Source organism: Anabrus simplex, chromosome 10, assembly GCF_040414725.1.
Source record: "Anabrus simplex isolate iqAnaSimp1 chromosome 10, ASM4041472v1, whole genome shotgun sequence".
Taxonomy (NCBI): Eukaryota; Metazoa; Arthropoda; class Insecta; order Orthoptera; family Tettigoniidae; genus Anabrus; species Anabrus simplex.
Window position 1 is genome coordinate 50,618,836 of NC_090274.1, and position 19,918 is coordinate 50,638,753.

Here is a 19,918-nt window from a genome sequence, read left to right on the forward strand (position 1 = left end):
AAACTATAGTAAAGACATTGTTCAACTATTTGTTTGTAAAGGTGGAATATTTGACATAATGATTTCACAAGTTATGACAATACGGTCTCAAGCATGAAGTTTATTATGTGTAATTCAAACTAATCCTCAGATCTAGGTAAAAATCCCTAACTTGGATGGGAATCAAACCTAGAGTGTCCAGGTTGAAGGTATCTTGCTATTCCTAGACTATGGGGCCATTGTTGTGGACACATTTTTCTTGCTGCAGGTTAATGTGATGAAATACATCCATAATATTTCCTTCTTGTCATATGAGACAACTAAATGTTGTAATTTCCAGGGTCTCTCAATTCTAAAATGTAGAAAGGGAACCACAGGGCCCCATTTGGCTCTGACATTGCTTTTTGTTACTCGTGCCAGGACAAAATTGTGTTAGGGTCATGCTAGATTTTGTCCATTCATCATATCTCCATTTTTTTAGTCTTTTACATCTCATATGACTACAAGTTGTTGTAGATTCTTATCTCTACTTGCAGCAAGTCTGACAACTGTCGACAGTCTAGCATCAGTGGCGAGTTCTTGTAGTTAAAATATTGGTATGATGGACCGTCCACTGTATTTAGAGCATGAACTTTCAGTATCAAATTTCTTAGCTTTCCTCCCTCTTTTTAACTGCTGTTTGAAGAGTCCAATTTTCAAAACTGTAGGAACATTTGGAGAACATGTATGTACTGTAGTTATAGATCTGGTCATAAGCAGTTTGTTCACAACTTGTTTCTTTACCTTTGACAGTCTTACTATTACACATTTTACCATCACTATTCTGTATGCAGTTTTCATTTTTTAGCTTCCACTGTTGATGATAGGGAACACCAAAGTTAAGAATTTAAATTTTTTTGCATATGTTCATTAAATATCAATTACAACTTATTGGCTGAATGGTCAGCATTGAGGCCTTCCTTTCAGAGGGTACCAGGTTCGATTCACTGTTGGTTTGGGGATTTTAATCACATCCTTTAATTCTTCTGGCTTGGGGACTGGGTGTTTGTGTTTATCCCAACACTTTCATCTTCATATTCAGGCAACACACTATACTACCAACCACCACATAAACATGCAATAATGATTACATCCCTCCATATAGGGTTGGTGTCAGGAAGAGCATTCTGCCATAAGACAGGGCCAAATCCACGTGTGCGATACAGTCCACCCGCGACCCCGCACATGTGGGAAATGTGGACGAAGAAGTAGTAATAGTTCATTATATAACATGTTTAATGTAATTTAATAAAGGTACTGACTGCCATCTTTTATACAAAGGTAAAGGGAAGCGCAAGTTTAAAGTGTTAAACAAGCCAGTGAAATGGACTTTATCTCACTGTAGGTGACTGTGTTGGAATACGTCCATGAGATATTCTTCTGGGTCTCTCAATTTTGGAATGTAGAAAGGCAACCCCAGGGCCCCAGTTGCATCTGACATTCCTTTTTGTTACTTGTGCCAGGGTCGCTTAAGTGCGGCCCGTATCCAGTAATCGGGAGATAGTGGGTTCGAGCCCCACTGTCGGCAGCCCTGAAGATGGTTTTCTGTGGTTTCCCATTTTCACACCAGGCAAATGCCAGGGCTGTACCTTAATTAAGGCCACGGCCGCTTCCCGCCACTTCCTAGGCCTTTCCTCTCCCATCGTCGCCATACGACATACCTGTGTCGGTGCGACGTAAAGCAAATAGCAAAAAAAAAAAAAAAAAAAAAAACCTTGTGCCAGGATCTTCACTTTTGTCTGTTGTATTTGACCTTTCTTGAAGAAGTCTTGATCTCTTCTTTCCCCTACAATATTAATTTTACAGGGCCCAGAAAGTCGCGCATTTTTACATCATGTTGGTCTTCCCTTTCTTTTGTTTATACCATCATTCATCATAGGGCTGGGCCTCTTTCTATTTCTCTTTCAGAGTTAGGATAATATTCTAGGTGTAATTTACCTAAGGCAGTAATCTTCACCATTGATGTGAATATAATCTCTAGAGGTATTATTTGAATTATAATAATAATGTTTAATGTGGCAAAAGGCCAAAAGTAATTACAGGATATACACATGAATTATTTCTTACTTAGTTCAGTCAAGGACATATTTCTTTCCTGACAATGCAAGGCATGATATCTATCACATCGCTTGCCACACCACAAACACACACATTGCAGAATTTTTATTTGAATTATAAGTATGTAATACAACAGTCTAAAATGTTAGACTCGTTGGCTGAATGGTCAGCGTACTGGCCTTTGGTTCAGGGGGTCTCGGGTTCAAATCCCAGCCAGGTCTGGGATTTTAACCTTCATTGGTTAATTCCATTGGCTCAGGTGCTGGGTGTTTGTGCTGTCCCCAACACCCCTGCAACTCACACACCACACATAACACTATTTTCCACCACGATAACACGCTGTTACCTACACATGGCAGATGCCGCCCACCCCCATTGAAGGGTCTGACTTACAAGGGCTGCATCCGGTTAGAAATGGCCACACAAAATAATAATAATAATAATAATAATAACAATTATTATTATTATTATTATTATTATTATTATTATTATTATTATTATTATTATTATTATTATTATCTAAAATGTACCTTAATATTATACTCTACTGGTCTAGTTTCAATTGATGTATGGCTTGTGTTTGCAGGTTTGTCCGAAAGTATGGTAGAACCTGTGTTTATTAAATGTGAGCCATCTTGGTCTTCAGATACAGAAGAGAAACCACTTAATTTTGTAAGTTAACTGTCATAAAGGATATTTTTTTAAAACTGAGAGTATTATATATTTTATTTGAAGTATATTATATTTATAAAGTGATAGATTGATTGATTTTTGTTATTTGTTTGTATCCTTTCCATTCCCTTATTGGATATAACTCTTATGAAGCTGACACTTCCAAGCTATAGACTGTGAAGAAGAAACAAGGACAAGGCCCAGCTCTGCAGTTTCACATATTATTGTCTCCGCCTAAATGGGCTCTCTCATCATATATCTACATCTTTATATCCAAGTTTTGTTAAACTTAATAAGGTCCATCGTACTTCCCAGCTTCATGACAGGGAGAGAATTCATGAGGGGGTGAACTTGGATTCTTTTATACATGACTGTTTGGAATGTTTTATTTATCTCATTACTGTTGAAGTGCTGCACTTTTTTCTTTCAAATGCTGCAGTTATTTTTCCTCATTGGATAGATTATGGAAAACCCTCTATAGGGTTAACCATAAAATGCCTATATTATACACCAATCAAAAGCTGAGAGTGTCTTCTATATAATTACGGCAGTAGTTATCAAAAGTAGTTTAATAGTATGAAATAGTGATTTAATTAACTAATAAAATTATTTGAATGAATGAATGAAAACAAATTTTTGCTAGGTCTTAAGAAAATCTCTGAACTCCCTCAACAAGTGCAGATGATGTTCTCTAGTTCCTAGTACCTTACTCATGTCTCAACACAATTTTTTAAACTGTTGATGTAAGTTTCTTTCCTTATTGGTTGGCAGTTATCTTTGCTAGTGACTAAAGACCTAGGTCTAACAATTCAGGGCTGCTTAGTAATGAGCCTCTCGGACAGTGACACCATATTGAATAATTCATAGTATTGTCTTTCTGTTGCCTATTTCAGAAAATGTCCATAATTTTTTAAAATGTTTTTCTATCAATATAAAAGTACTTCTTATGTTGGTTTGGTGGGTTGTCAGCTGTAGCAATGAACACTTCTATCCAGTGCTCTTTTTCTACAAGGAAAGGTGCCAGTACTCACTATGTAGGTGCTATTACAACAACTTTGACACTTCTAACAAACTCCGTTACAGCCTTATCAGCACCATCCACTCCTTTCCCTTGCTGAAGTTTTTGTTCTTTGAAAATTATTGTCAAAATCTGCTTCCTTTTGACCTTGTGGTTCATGATCCTTTTCCTTTGTTTTCCTTGCTAGTTTTTACAGGATCATTAGTAGACTGCTTCAGTGAACCTTATTGTACTCACTGACATAAAGTACCTACATATTTGAATCATTTTAGAAAAACTCATACCGAGCTCGATAGTTGCAGTGCTTAAGTGCGGCCAGTATCCAGTAATCGGGAGATAGTGGGTTCGAGCACCACTGTCGGCAGTCCTAAAGATGGTTTTCTGTGGTTTCCCATTTTCACACCAGGCAAATGCCAGGGCTGTACCTTAATTCAGGCCATGCCTGCTTCCTCCCAATTCCCAGGCCTTTCCTCTCTCATCGTCGCCGTAAGACATATTTGTGTTGGTACGACGTAAAGCAAATAGCAAAAAAGTAAAACTCACATGAACACCTGCATGGTGCTGAGCTCATATGGGACTGAGTATTTAACATTGGGATCAATCTGAAGTGGAAACAACTTCCTGTTTCCGACTGTGTTATCACCCTATAATGCCTATGAAATATGTAAGCATAACACCAACTTGGTAGAATCAAAACAGAAAACTCAATTAATGAACACAGTGCCATCTGTTGGTATATTTATAAGTCAATAAATTGCAGTTCCTGTTTTAAAACTTGAAAAATGAAGGTGCCAGTACCACACACCGTTGCATACCGACAGTAAAAAGCACTGCTTCTACCCGTCCTACTGTAACATTGAAGATACTAAACTTAAGTTGCGAATTTTAAATTACAGAGTTCTTTTGAAGTTTTACCGAACATGTTTACATGCATAATGGAATGTCAGGATAAGACTTACTCTTCAAACATGTTTGAATTTTGAAAGTATTATTTATTCCTGCAACAGATTTTAATACATCATATTAGATCTTGACAAATAAGAAAATCAAACCTGTCACTCCTCATATTTTTCTTTACAATTGTAGGACCTTGTGTTAATTTTAATTCCTTTCCAAAAATTCTGAGTCATCCTATTTATCGCCTAAACATGCTGCATTTATCCATTGCCTTTTAATCTGTTTCCATACTGTTACTCCTTTTACTATTGCATGATTCTTTAAAAATGAAGCACTCAGTTCAAGTCGCCAAGAAAATTAGCAACAATGTTCCTTCTCAGCCCTGGGAAATGAGTAAAGTACTTCCATTTCCAAAACTATACAACAGCCTGTATGTCATCATTTATTATTCATAGACTTTCAAAATGAAAGATATAACACTCTGCAGCTATTACATTTGAAATTGGTGTGATTCGATGACTGACTACATAACTGTGTCTGAATTTACTAAGCATGTCTTTAATTATTTTATGGTGCTACAAAATTTTCTTACAGACAAGCACAGCTGTATGCTAAAAACTGAGAAAATACCCTGAATTGTTACTGTGAGTATGCATTGCTAACTGAGCATGCATTCAAGTGTGAATGAGGAAAGTGTTTTTTATTCGCTGAGCTAAGAATATTGAAAAGCAATTTTTTGTCCTGCTCCTGTAACTTTTTGTAGCTTACAAAGTACAGTTTGTGTATATGCATATTTCAGTTAAATCTTGTATTTTGTTAGTCCAGTTCAGATAAATGAGAATGAAAGTGGCCGAGTCGGAAGAGGTCTGGCTTTGTGAGCGCATGACAACAGATCTGATCCCAGCTCGGCTCAGTAGTATTCAGAGGTGCTCAAAATCACCAATTCATGGCAGTAGATGTAGTGGTATTTATAAAGAACTGTACCAAGCAAGTGGCCGTGCAACTTAAGTCACGTAGCTACCGTCCTGCATTCTGGAGATAGTGGGTTCGAACCTCACTGTCAGCAGGCCTGAAGATGGTTTTCTGTGGTTTTCCATTTTCACACCAGTCAAATGTCGGGGCTGTGCCATAATTTAGGCCATGGTTGCTTCCTTCTCACACCTATCCCATCGTCGTGATGTAAAGCACATTTTTAAAAAATGCTAAAGAACTTGTGTAAAACAAAATTTCAGCTCCTCGGCATTTCTGAAGACTGTAAATAGTTAATCGGGTAAGTTGAATAACATTGTTATTGTTATTATATTATTTTTATTATTTTGGAATGAGGGAAAGACATGTTTCCCTTGTGCTTTGTGGACCAAAACTGGAGAAGTGACTTCTGCTCTTGTGTGGGCCTGTTCAGCCATGTAAGATACTGCAGAAACTGAATAAAAATGCTACACTATTGTCCTTGCAGGGCAAAAAGATGCTTCTCATTCTTCCTTTATTTTTATTGTTTTTCTGCATGTGCTCTTGTTTTCTTTTTCACAAATACCACTATCTTGTTATTTTTGGCAAACTTGATAAACACTGACAGGTGTGAGTGGGGAGATGGAGTGACAAAAAGAAGGGACCAGCACCAGCATCAAGATACATGAGAACAGTCTCCGCATTTTCACATTCCCAGGCACTCTCATCACCCTGTTCATTTACATCCATTTATTCCTTATACTGCTTTTCAAGGAGTAGCATGTTATCATGCTATAAAAATGGTAGTGTGAGGATATACAGTACATGATTTGGCTTGAAGCTTCTTCACTGTTATATTGCAATGGGAATAATGTCTACATATATGAAATAGGCAATTGTGCATTTATGACAAAAATCTCCTGAATTATTAAAAAAATGTATTTCATTACAGTAATCGCATTGCTGTGAAATTGTAATGACCCATTCAAATTGAAGGTTATTCAAGGGAAACCATGCTGAAAGAAGGTGTCTAACAGGATTTCAGTATGTTAATTTATCACCCTTACATTTCTTTCTGTGTCATATTTAGTTATTCTGGAACTATGATATTTTATTCTCTTATGCAATATTTGCTGCACATGTCAGTACAGTCAAGAGTGGTTAGGATGTTTTTGTGGGGACTGACGAAAAAACGCCTTAAAGAATAATGAAAGAAGTATGTTGTTTAAGTTAAGATTAGGTTTGAACGTAAAAGTAATTATGATGAAAACAAAGAAACAAGTGTATACAATTATAATTAATGAAATAAATAATACATTTTAAGAACACCACCAAAGCAAAACATCAAGGAAAAGCGTTTTTAGAGACACGAACTCTACATGTCACTTACAATTATGTTTAAAGTTATTGTAGGAATGTCCAACACCTGGGCTATTTGCACGTTTCATGTGTGGATTAGCATCAGCGTTCTCACGTACTTTAATTTTTCACCTTTGTAAAGTGTATAGCTTTCTTCTTCTCCATTACTAACTGTTAACAACAGATAGAGAATCTACCACCTGGGTGACTGCCTTAAATGCAGATCAGTAGTGATTGATTGATTGATTGTCCTGCAAACCACTATGTGTGAGTACAGTAGGCCTAATTTATGTAATTTGTTACACAATTAACTTCTCTCTGTCTCTCTCTACTCATCAGCTTTGAGTCTGGTTGCTAGCAGCTCTCCATTCTTCACATTTCAGTTCATAGTAGGAGTCACATCTCGTGTCATCTAATATTTGTGTCATGTACTCTAATCTTGATCATCATCTATTATTTTTTTCCTCTAAGGAACCTCTATTATTTTCTTCAATAACCCATCATGTCTAAGTATATGGTCTATTGGATGATCCTGCCATCTTTTTATTTGTGTCATAAAACACCTCTTCCTTCACGACCGATGCTTGCTGCAGCTGTAGGCTGACACGCTAGCACCATGAAATTAAGTTCTCTACCAAATCCTCGTTGCTGGTGCATCATGCATGCAACATGGCCAGAAATGCTAATTTAAATTTATTATGGTGGGAATATTATGAACGTACTAAAGAGTTACGTAAATGTGCTATCCATTTTTTAACATGTATTTAATAGGACATGGACTGGCACTTTGGAATAATGACATAATAACCAGGGAAACACGCTAGAGAGGGACGTCTTAACCAGTTTAGACTGTGTTTAACTAAACCAGTATATTTGTGTTAAGTTTAGAACTGTGATTGGAAAACTTTGTAAAATTTAAAGATTCCCTCAAAATCTAATATACAGGGTCTGGGAGAAACAATCTACCATTTGAGTATAGGTCCTGTAGTAACACTAAATAGAGAATATAAATGAGTTGAGTGGTAATAGGTAGGTAACATAATGCCATTTTACGACACAATAACATAAATCATGTTTTATTCATTTTGTTTTGAAAATCACATCTTTGAGATAGCCACTGTCCTTTGAGATACATGCATGGAGTCGATAAACAAAGTTGTCCATTAGTTTCACCAGCATTTCAGGTGGAATTGCCTGGACCTCTTCACAAATGTGTCATCTCTGACATGTGCAAAACTGCAGTGTGTTTGTTTACTGAATGCCTAGGACTCCTGTCAATGGCATTCCATACTACTCAATGTTTTCTGGTGTCCACATTCTCCTTGGCTTTTCCAGTGGCTTCTTATTCATGGCACTTTTGGTACATGAAACTGCTCAACCCACCTCTGAATCGTGTGCTTTTCTGGTACTCTTCCATATCTCCCAATGTTGAATTGCTGTCAAAACTTATACTGCATAGCTACCACACTGTCACCACTTTTGAACTACGCTTCAATCAAAAAAGCTCCATGGTAACTAAAGTGGCATCCTTCCTGTTATGTGCTACCCTGTTCTGTTTTATCCCCACTGCAGGGCCGTATATGCTACTAACCATTGAAAGTGGTAGACTTTCTGCCGGACCCTGTATAACTGTTGTACAGAATTATTTTTTTTGCAATTTGCTTTACATCGCACCAACATAGATAGGTCTTTTGGCGACGATAGGATTGGAAAGGACTAGGAGTGGGAAGGAAGCGGCCATGGCCTTAATTGTGGTACAGCCTCAGCATTTGCATGGCGTGCAAATAGGCAACCATGGAAGACCATCTTCAGGGCTGCTGGCAGTGGGGTTCAAACCCACTATCTTCCGAATACTGGATACTGGCCAAACGTAACCAACTGCAGCTCTTGAGCTCAAATCTGTGCAGGTATAATGATATGCTGAGATCTTGTCCTCTCCCTTTATAGGAACAAAATGCTATCTTGCCTTCTGCCAACCATTCAAAGTTGAAGGAAGAGCTACCTGCTACGGTTGCTGATCCAACTTTGGAGAGGATTAATATAAAGGTGGACAAACAATCTTGTTCTGATGAGGTATGTACTTTCTCACTGATTACTTTGGATCTGTGTTTGTGTTGTCTAAGAACTTGAAAATCATAATTTTTTGGTTACAAGTTGGGTAGATTTAGTGATTATGTACATTTGTTAAATGTTTAGATACGTTAAGAGGTTTTAGTATTTGTTAGCTGATAAAGAGAATTGAAGGTTCTCGAAACATGTAGTCTTAAAATGATGCAGACAGTAATTTGTAATTGTACATATAGGTTTTGACAAGGCAGATCCAATAAAAGAAGCACTATCTGAAAGCTTTATTGTTGCCAAGGTTATGCCTTCTAGCGTGTTGTATTGGCAGCATCTGGCAACCTTGACAAGTTGCCTTTAAGTAGAAATATCCCAATACCTGACTGTTCCACAGCACTCATGGGACTGGAAGACTGGAAACACATAGGTGTTAATCAGAATTCTTCCAACTTTCAATTGTAGAGTTGTTCTGCATGTTCTCTCATAGATTCCTGGTGTTGGGAAGAGCCAGATTGGTTAAAGCTGGAAGAAAAGGAAAGGCTCAAATCAGATGTCAATTAAGCCGAATATAAGCAAGAGATGAAAAGGTGATTTCCGTGCTTGATTACTTCTTCACACCAAGATGAAGTGTGCTATCTTTGATAATTCTCCAAATTTACTTGGATCATCAGATATATATCCTTGATGCTATGCTTCAGTGATAGAATGTTTGGGCAGATAAGGTGGAAAAGTGATGGCCTCTCTGTTGATGAAATGGAAAAGGCTGAATGAAGACTTTTGAAGCTTGTCCAGGCAGATTTAATAGCAACAGGAGAAGGTGAGAGTCTGAAATCACTTTTCACTTTCCTTGATCAGGATGGCCTACCAAGGTTGGAGATGAAAACTCCACAAATGATAGGCAAGAAGAACTTCAGATACCCTATTTTATTGCCTTTCAAATGCAGAATCACACAATTTCTTATACAGGTGTATTATTTGAAACATTGCCATGTAGCAGTTCATTGTGGTTGGGAGTGTGTTAAGAGGAAAATGTTGTATTTTGAAAGACAGAAAGACAGTGCATGTAGTAATATGTTAATTGCAGAAGATTTGAGTGAAAGAAGACAACAGCTGTGCCTGCATTGTTTCCAAAAGACAGAGTGAATGTTGCTTTGGTCCTTCGTGCTTAACCTGAAGGGTGATGAGAAGGCATGGGTCATGTTGTTCATTTGCTCTGTAATGTCATATTTGGAGGTGGTTCTGAGTCTTTCTACACATGCATTCCAACAGGATTTCGGGACTTGCAAGAAGCAGAAGGTCTCCTGTGATTTAAAATGACAAGGGCACAAATTTCACAGAGGAAATAGGTTGATGACCTCTGTATACTGTAGCAAGATAAAGGTGTTTAAACCATTTAGAGAATCCAGTGCAAAACCATCTCACCCACTGCGTCATGGTGTGGCAGATAGTTGGAGAGCGTGGTGCAGATGGTAATGAATTTTTGAAGGACACTTGAAAGGGCTTCTTTGAACTATGAATGGATGTCTAGTCTTGCGTGATAAGAGAGTGTGGTTGACTAGAGATGCCTGACCTACCTGTCTGAAGACTGAATGATGCAATACCACTCACTCCTGGTGCATTCATGTAGGACAGTTCTCTTAATGTGCAGACCTTGACTGCTTGCATGCTATAGATATTAGGAGATATATGCAAGGCGCAATGGAAGGGAAGCTTTCAGGAAGAATATCTGAGTGTTTTGGTGAAGTAACAGACTGGAGAGGGACATTAGGTACCTCTGATAGTTGGTGGTATAGTTCTCTTTTGATCTGAATAAAAGAGAAATCAAATGGTCACTTCCAAGATTGGAGGAGATGTTCTGTGGACAAAATGGTTGCATGAGAATGGTGAAAGTTTAATTTGCTGGGAGTGATATCATCAGACCTATTCATTGAATTTCCCCCTTGGAGGTGTCTTCAGCAGAGCATGCAACATACCTGCAACATGGTAATAAAGCCTATCTGGAGAATAATGTTCCATTTCTGGAACCTTCAGTCTTGAAGACCACGAGTGGATGAGCAGTGAAAATGCCAGTTCAGTTTATGGAGTAATCTAGATGATTTTGAATTTTTTGTCTAAAAAAATTGATTGTTAAGCAATCTCTTATTGCCGAAGTGCAGCACAAGGGCACTCTCTATCCCTACCTACGTACTATATGCATAAGTTTTCTTGGGCAGATGGCTCCTTAGTCCTTATTCAGTAGATTTCCGTCATCTTCATATGTGGAACTAGTAACATTGAAATGTGGAAATGCATTGATTACTCCAACATCTCATGATTTTACAATAAAGCTTTCTCTCTTGTCATGTTTGCCATGCTCATCGATTGTATTCTGTTAATAATAGCATTGTTGCTAGTAGTTCCTTGAAGTAATTAAGTGAATTGGATAACAAAACTAGCTAATCAAAAATCCATTTCAATATCTCAACGAGAGGTACAAGCAGCATGCTTGTTAAATTATAATAAGTTTATGTTGTAGTGAAGTACGAGGTTTTCATGTTGGTACAAATGCTTCATTGCCGTAAATATGTAGAAATTTCTTCATAGTTAATTTGCCATAAGGGATTTTATATTAAACATACAGTGACCACCAAGCAAGTTTAAGGAATACTAAAGGGATGAGCAAGGAGCTACCTGGCAGTAGATAGCAGTTTCCATGTCCCATCCTCCATCCTCTGTTTTTGTATTAGCAACTCGTTTACCTGATATGCTCAGTGATAGTGGTTGTAAAGGACACAGTAACATCTGTCGTGGTTAAGTTCACCTTTGAGCAGTGAGTGTTTGCTGTTGAAATATATCTTTTAAAAGTAATCCTAAGATAAGTTTGTAGAAGTATTAAAATCAATTTCTAGAAAGTACTATGCTATCAACAATATATGTCCATGCTTTGTTTGAAAAGTGATGATCAACTATAATTTTATTTGTAGAAAAATTTGAAGGAGGGTATCTATGGGATCATCCATACATAGCTCATACCCTGGAAGATGAAATTACGAGAGTGATAAGTGAAGTAACAAAAACAAATTATATTATAGTGGTTGAGTGAGGACATGTGTGAATAGTGCTCCGGTGTAAATGTGTTATTTTTGCTGATTATGCTGGTTTCCTGACTTGGAGACATGTCTATCGATGTAGTAAGTTTCAACAAACAGTAATAACACTAAGATTCACTGGTAGATAGCCATATTACTGGTTTAATTTGTATTCTTTATAAAGGATATTGTATGTAAACATTGGGCGGTCAGTGTTGCAAACCCAACGAAATCAAAACACTGGAGTACGTTCTTCACTGTTTGTTCGAGATATTGACCTTGCCTATGCTTGCGATGAGCACCTGTTTGGAGTGTGGAAAATCCTTATCCATGCAGGATACCACTGCTAAAATACGGGGTTCTAATTGCAATAAATGGTTTCATTCTAAATGTGTGAATCTCCAAGACAGAGACTTGAAGTTACTCTCATCTAGTGATCATAAATGGAGGTGCAAAGCTTGTCATAGTAAAAAAAGATCGAGCGCTGTGAGTGATGAAATGTCAGTAGCTGAGATGCCATCTGTTGGCGACATCTATGAACTTCTGGTTACTCTGAAGGAGGGTATGACAGCTCTAAGAAAATCAACTACTGATATTGAAAGACAGCTAGGTAACTCAATTAATGTCTGCAACGAGAGATTAGATGAGCATCAGAAACTTCTTGTTACTCAGCAAGCAATAATCGCAAGACAGCAAATGATAATCGACAATCTGTTATCTGAAAATCACCGGATAATATTCTAGGGTAAATACTCTTGAAATATATGGTGTTCCCGAGGTTCCCAATGAAAAATTTGTTCAGACAGTCATAAATGTCGCTAGGTTCTTAGATGTTGAGCTTAAAGAGGACATGATTGATGCTTGCCATAGGTTAAAAAGTTGACAATCGTCCAACTGCAGGCATTATTGTGAAGTTCGTTCACAGATGTCATAAGGAACAGCTCCTTGAGAGGCGAAAAATCAAAAGAAACTTATCCACTTCTCACCTGGGCTTTACAGTTGTTAATCCTGTCCTTATTCCCAGGGAGGAGTATTCTGTTTGCTAAGGCATACAGCTGCAGCACGACAAAGATTATTAATATCCATATCCAGTGGAAAAATAATGATCAGGAAAGAGGACGGAAGTCCTGTTCATGTCCTTCGTAGTGTCGAAGATTTAGGTAAACTCTGATGCGTTTCGGTTTCCTTTACTACCATTAATGTATGAATATTTTCCAGTGATCAATCATTTGTAAACTTCAACATTTATTTAACATTTTTGATTGCCTTTTAAATGTCTGTGAACAATTTGTCAATTTATTACCAAAACGTTAGAGGACTTCGAACCAAGTGTGAATTATTTATTCAAAATCTTCTTTGCTGTTCATTTGATGTACTAGTGTTAACTGAAACGTTTTTGGTGAATGGTGTATTATAGTGAATTATTTGGCGATCGATATGTAGTATTTAGAAATGTTAGGGACACATCACTAAAAGGAAAGTCACGTGGAGGTGGAGTATTGATAGCTATTAAAAAGGGATACCGTGTAAAGCTATCCTCTATTTACAATAGTCAACAATGTAAATCTCTTACTCTTCAAATTCTTGGTAACAAGCGAAAGTTATTTATAAATGTTGTCTATATAACTCCTTCTTCTGGCTACCTTGTATATCAGGATTACATTAACTATATCAAAAACATTGATCACCTTATAATGTCAGATTGCATCATTATGGGTGATTTTGATTTAGCTGAAATTAATGATGTAAATTATAATTTTACTGAAGGATCAACGGCCAGTCGTAGTGTAGCAAATTTCATGTCGTATTTAGGATTGAAATCATATAACACTGTTCTCAATTTTAACTCTAGAACACTAGACTTGGTTTTGGCCCAACATACCAATTAATATAAAATGTGAAGAATTCATACTGGTACCAGAAGATTTGCATCATCCCACACTCTTTATTATCGTTACCAATCAGGAAACTTCCCATTTTTAAGAACATATGCCGTGAGTATTATGACTTCAAAAATGCAGATTTTATGAAACTTTACTGTGAAGTGCGTGACTTTGACTGGAATCCATTGTATTCCTTTGAGAACGGTGACCTTGCAGTGGATTTCTTTTAGACCTCACTCTACAAATGTTTTGATGTATGCATTCCCAAGAGGAATCTCATTCAAAAATCCAAATATCTCATATGGTTTACGCACGATATTATTCAAACTCTAAAGCGAAAAAAGAAATGTGCCAGGAAGTTTCAAAATATTACGATGATCGATTTAGGCTGCTTAGAAGTGAACTAAAATCTAAGATAAACATTGCATATAAAATATATATTCACAACTTAGAAAATGGAATAAAACACAATATTAATAATTTGTGGACGTTTACCAGTAGTAAAAGATAACGCGAATAGGTGATAATGCCTATTTCTATAATGACAACAGGTATTAAACCGGAAATATTGCGCAAGGATTTGCACAATATTTCTCATCAGTGTATACCATCCCGGACTTTAATTATAATATCGATAACATGGACTTGGATGAGATTCCTGTATTACTAACTATGGATGTGCTCAATATTACTTCTATATCAGAAGAGGAGGTAAAAAGAGTCATAAATGGAAAAGTAAAACCTAAAAGGGCTAGCGGTCCAGATAACATCCTACCTTATATAGTTAAAAGGTGTGCAGAAATACTGGTTCCACAGCTAACCTTCATTTTCAGCCTTTCATTAAAAAGTCTTGCTTCCCTGAAAGGTGGAAAATGTCAAAAATTACACCAGTTCCAAATGCAGGCCCTCATGAAAATATATCTAACTACCGCCCTGTTTCCATTATTGATGCCTTTGCAAAAGTATATGAACATATACTATATTTTAAGTTGTATAATAACATTAAGGCAGGTATATCAGAATTTCAGCATGGATTTTTACCTAATAGATCTGTTATTACAAATCTTGTAGGATTTACTCAGACACTATATGATGTATTGGATAACAATGGAAGAACAGATTTTGTCCATACAGACTTCAAAAAAGCATTCGACAAGGTGGAGCATAAAATTCTTGTCCAAAAAACGCACCAGTTTGGGTTCTTGGAACCACTACTTCGAATATTATGTACGAACCTGAAAGATTGACGTCAATTTGTGTCTTTTAAAGGTGAAATCTCAGACATCTTCATTAGTTTGAAGGGTGTCCTGCAAGGATCTAATTTGGGTCCCCTTTTTTTAAAATTTTGATTAACAACTTGCCGAATAATCTTCATCATGCCAGTTGTTTGCTGTTTGCTGACGATGTAAAACTATTTAAAGTTATAAATAACAAGAAGGATGAGGATGAAATACAGTCGGACATTGATCGTGTTGTACAATGGTGCGATATGAATCATATGTCTCTTGATGTAAAGAAATGTAAATCAGTAACTTTTACCAAGAAAGAGAAAGGTTCAATTGCGTCATACTACATAAAAGATACCGAACTAGAAACAGTTTTGGCAATAAGAGACTTAGGAGTAATATTTGATGAAAAATTAACATTCAGCACCCATATTACAAAAATAACGAATGATGTCAACCGTATGCTCAGGTTTATAATAAGGAGTTCTAAATTATTTACTCAATTATCGATTGTTATTCAGTTATTTACTAGCCTTGTTAGGAGTAAATTAGAATATGCATCTGTAATTTGGAACCCGTGTTCTAAAGAACAAATACATACTATTGAAGTTGTTCAAAACAAGTTTTTGTGGTATCTGTATTATAAAACAAATAAAGACATTTTGCCCTTTTGCTACATCAACATGGTATTTAAGAAGTAACTGTAACCTCACATCATAGCGCAACAGAAGAATAATTATTTCTCTAAAAACGTTAATTAAAATCGTAAGAAATAAATTTAATTCCATAGAACTGCTCAACTTTATCTCCTTTCATGTTCCACGATCTGGAGCTCGCATGAACATTGTATTCCAAGTTCCAAGATCTAGAACATCTCACCATTTGAACTCGCCATTTAATAAAATGCTACGACTTTATAACACATTTGCTGCAGGAATAGATTTATTTTCTGAATCATACACCGTCATTAATACACATTTAAAGGCCCGTGTTTCTAATTTCTAATTTAATAATTCAGACTCCTTTTTCTATATAATAGGTGTTCTTTAACATATTTATTATTATAGCCACTTACTACTCTAGTTATATCCTTGTTTCAATTCCAGTATTTTTCATAGTGTAGAAATAATCATTGATGTACTTTGGATTGTCATTTTCTCTGTATATGTGTTTTCCATTCATTCTTCTTCCTTGTCTTTATTATCTTCAGCATTATTATTATGTATTATCTTTACTTACATGTATGCATTATAAGTACTGTTGTGTTAAGAAGGTACTCTATTAGGCCTACTGCCAGTGTACGTTCAAAAGGCAAATAAATAAATAATATTCCCTTTGAATGTGCTAGGACTGCACAAAAAAATTGTGACTTTAAGGTACGTAAAAGGGAAAATTATTGCCTGCATTTCATTTCTTTCCTGTTTTTTATGATGATGTGGCTGTTTTCTAATTCCATCTTGTTGAAATGATCTCGTGAGGAGGACCGTTAGATTTACAATTGGCTTTGTGTCGCACTGACAAAGATTGGTCTTACGGTGACGATGGGACAGGAAATGGCTAGGAGTGCAAAGGAAGCAGCCATGGCCTTAATTAAGGTATATCCCCAGCATTTAACTGGTGTGAAAATGGGAAACCATGGGAAACCATCTTCAGGTCTGCTGGCAGTAGGGTTCTAACCGACTATCTCTCGAATGCAAGCTGCGAGTCCATAACCACATGGTCAACTCACTCGGTGGGACCATTAGATTTCTGTTTCAACTATCTGTTGTGGTTAAGCAAATCTTTGAGCAAAAAGTGTTTGCTGTTGAAATATATCTTTAAAAAAAAAGAGATCCTATGATACCTGAGTATGGAAGCACTGGAAGTACTGTCAACCCCATGAGCATGCTGTGCACAAATTGCTTGAGCTTGCTGTATACTCCTGTTTTGTGTTCACTGTATAAGTGAAATCTCAAGGTATGTGACTATGATTCCCTACATATATTTTTATCAAATCTTCAAAGGTTTCTTGCCACTGCAGTGTGCAGACAAAACTCAATGTACTGTTGTTTACCATTTGTTCCATTCTCCTTGGTTGATACCACTGCAGAAATGAATTTTGAAGCAGCTTTTCCTTCTTTTGGACCCTAACTTCCCTGTAATACCAGTGTCCAACAAGCACTGCATATAAGTCATTTCTTCTCGGAGGGCTAAATACCATTCCATGCCCCTTCTCTCAATTTTCTGTACTTTCCTGGTTCCTTGGCCTCTAATTTTTTCCCCTTCCAAGCTATTCCCTCATGTCCTATTAAATTTGAGTTCTAATTGATTAAACATATTCTTTATTTTCCTTAGGATGAGATAAAAGTTGCCTACGATGAAGAGTTTGATAACAGCGGAGGTTCATCTAGTACGTAAGTATTCAACATATATTCATGTAATATAGATAGTGAAGTTAATTACAGAAAGGGAAAACACGTAACTAGTCAAAGAAGCTAATGGTCTAAAGTTTAGAGTAAGACAGCTTTGGACTAGAAATATTTTGATTACTGCCATTCAAGAGCAGTAGCAAGAATAACTCAATATATTCTTTGAGAATATGTATGACACAATATATATACATACATCAGTATAGATCATGTGTTTCAGCTTTCAGTCTGCAAGTCTCTGTGAATTCATTTAGCTCATCTACATTCCTCTGTTTTCAACTAGCTAATTGGGAGTTTATAGTTCCACACCTTTTGTCATAAAATGATTACAAACTGAGTCTAATCATCATTGTCTTGGTCTCTTTCTGCTTTCCTTATCTACCACCAATGAGCCTTTATTGTCTTTGTAACTAATCCTCTTCCATTTGCCATTTGTGAACCGACCACCGAAAGTTGTTAATGCATATAGCTTCATGCATTGAATTCATTAGTAAATTGGTATTTGTCATGATTAGTTAATGAAGGCATGGAGTTCTACCGATAAGGGCCTACAGATTACTTATGACCTGAAGAAATAGACTACCGATCGTTTTCATTCCTTTTCAGAGGTAACTCAGTACTGAAACATGGCTTCCACAGTCCTCCCCTTCTGATTCTGTACATTCTTTTAAGTTTTAAAGGTGCTCTGAGAACTAGTAACTGATTGCAGATCCTGAAATGATCAGTGTCTGCGCACTGACTTCAGGAATGTTGAAATGAACCAATCAGGATGAAAAAAAAAATGAAACCAGAGACAGTGACTGACAATATTCAACACATGCATGGTGTTGACACTGCAGACTAGTACTTGTAACTATCCCTTCATGAGTGTAATGGTAAAGTATGCAGACAGTATTTAGGAACTTGTTACAGGAAAGATGTGAATCCAACAAACCAGTATAGTCTCTCCTCCCCAACATCTCAGCACCATCCATTTCTTCAGCACCAAGTTCATATCTGTCTATTTTGCCACCAAAAAGGGCACTAGCCAAGGATCCACTGTATAGGTTACATGAGGAGAGAAAAGAGCATATTCTCTTTAAATTTCCACAATAAAGTAAAATAAAGATACCCTCAAGGAGTTGAAAAGCATGGTTCAAAAACAAAATTATTCATGATTGGTTCATTTCAACCATTTCTGCATAATGGATGGTAGTGACCATAGTTATAATTGCACGAAGTATTGAATTACATTTCCAAATGGGCTTGTTATTAATTAAGTTAATTTTATTAGGTCTTTGGGGTTTTGGTGAATATATCTGTAGATACTAATTTCTGTATTATTAAATGATGCAGTCCAAAGTATGAAACAAAGTCACCTCTTTGAACAGCACTCATTATCTCCTCGTTCTGAGTGTATTGTGTATACTTTTAACACATTCATGTCCACTATTTGAGCCGGGTATTTAAATAGCTGGTCCAGTTATTACAGCTGTAAGTGGCACCGCAATCAACATCAAATCCTTTTCACAGTATGTTTTAAACTAAACAAGATATGGAAAACACATTTTTTGTACATAGTTTGAGGGAGTGGGGGGGAGCTAATGTCACACTTTCCTGGGTGATGAGTGGACATAACACATTTTCCATCAAAACAGTATTGTTCCACATATGGCAGTGTTCTTTTCCCATAAAAGTTTCTTTAGTAACAAACTACATCTGAAAACTGTTTAAACACTTGTCCATATATACGGTGTACCCTGGCCAAGATTATTTTTAAGCAGCTGAAAACTGAGCTGTGTAAATTCACATCACATGTCATGTGCTCACAGATACACCCTGTGTTAGATTCACAAAGCATCCTCACTAATATTCTGTATTTTTTCTGTTTTCCCCAGGCTATAATTCTTTTTATTGAAATGTGGAATTCTCTCAGTTTTAAATTGAATATTATCAGAAGTTCACAAAGTATACTACATCATCTGAATGACTTTTCTGTTATGGGGTATAAAGCTCCATAAATGTGTTTGTAAATTATAATCTGTCAATGCTGTACTTGTATAAGTTGGTGTGTCTAAAGTGGAGAAATGAGAGAACACTTTTGAAGCAGTTTTGTGAAATAGTGCTTGACAAAATTGGCATGGAGAAAATTGGATCATCTATCCAGTACATTCTGAAAGATGATTTCCTAATGGGCTTCTGATAAATTCAACAGCATACACCCCAGCATTGTGAGTATGGCCTGACTCATCCCACTCTGATGAGTCTGGTGTCTTGCCCAAGATGAAATGCTCATGTTGTAGAGAAAATATCTGAAAAGCCT

General features: G+C 36.6%; 1 protein-coding gene across 1 annotated transcript in view; it reads left to right on the plus strand.

The window, feature by feature from the left end:
- The first annotated feature begins 2,666 nt into the window (after positions 1–2,666).
- LOC136881799 (zinc finger protein 710-like) overlaps positions 2,667–19,918 on the plus strand; it is a 36,975-nt gene continuing 19,723 nt past the window's right edge. The window contains exons 1-3 of the mRNA XM_068229327.1: positions 2,667–2,748; positions 8,918–9,043; positions 17,543–17,601. Coding sequence (XP_068085428.1) covers positions 2,677–2,748; positions 8,918–9,043; positions 17,543–17,601 — 257 coding nt within the window. The 5' untranslated portion in view covers positions 2,667–2,676. The remainder of the gene's footprint in view (positions 2,749–8,917; positions 9,044–17,542; positions 17,602–19,918) is intronic.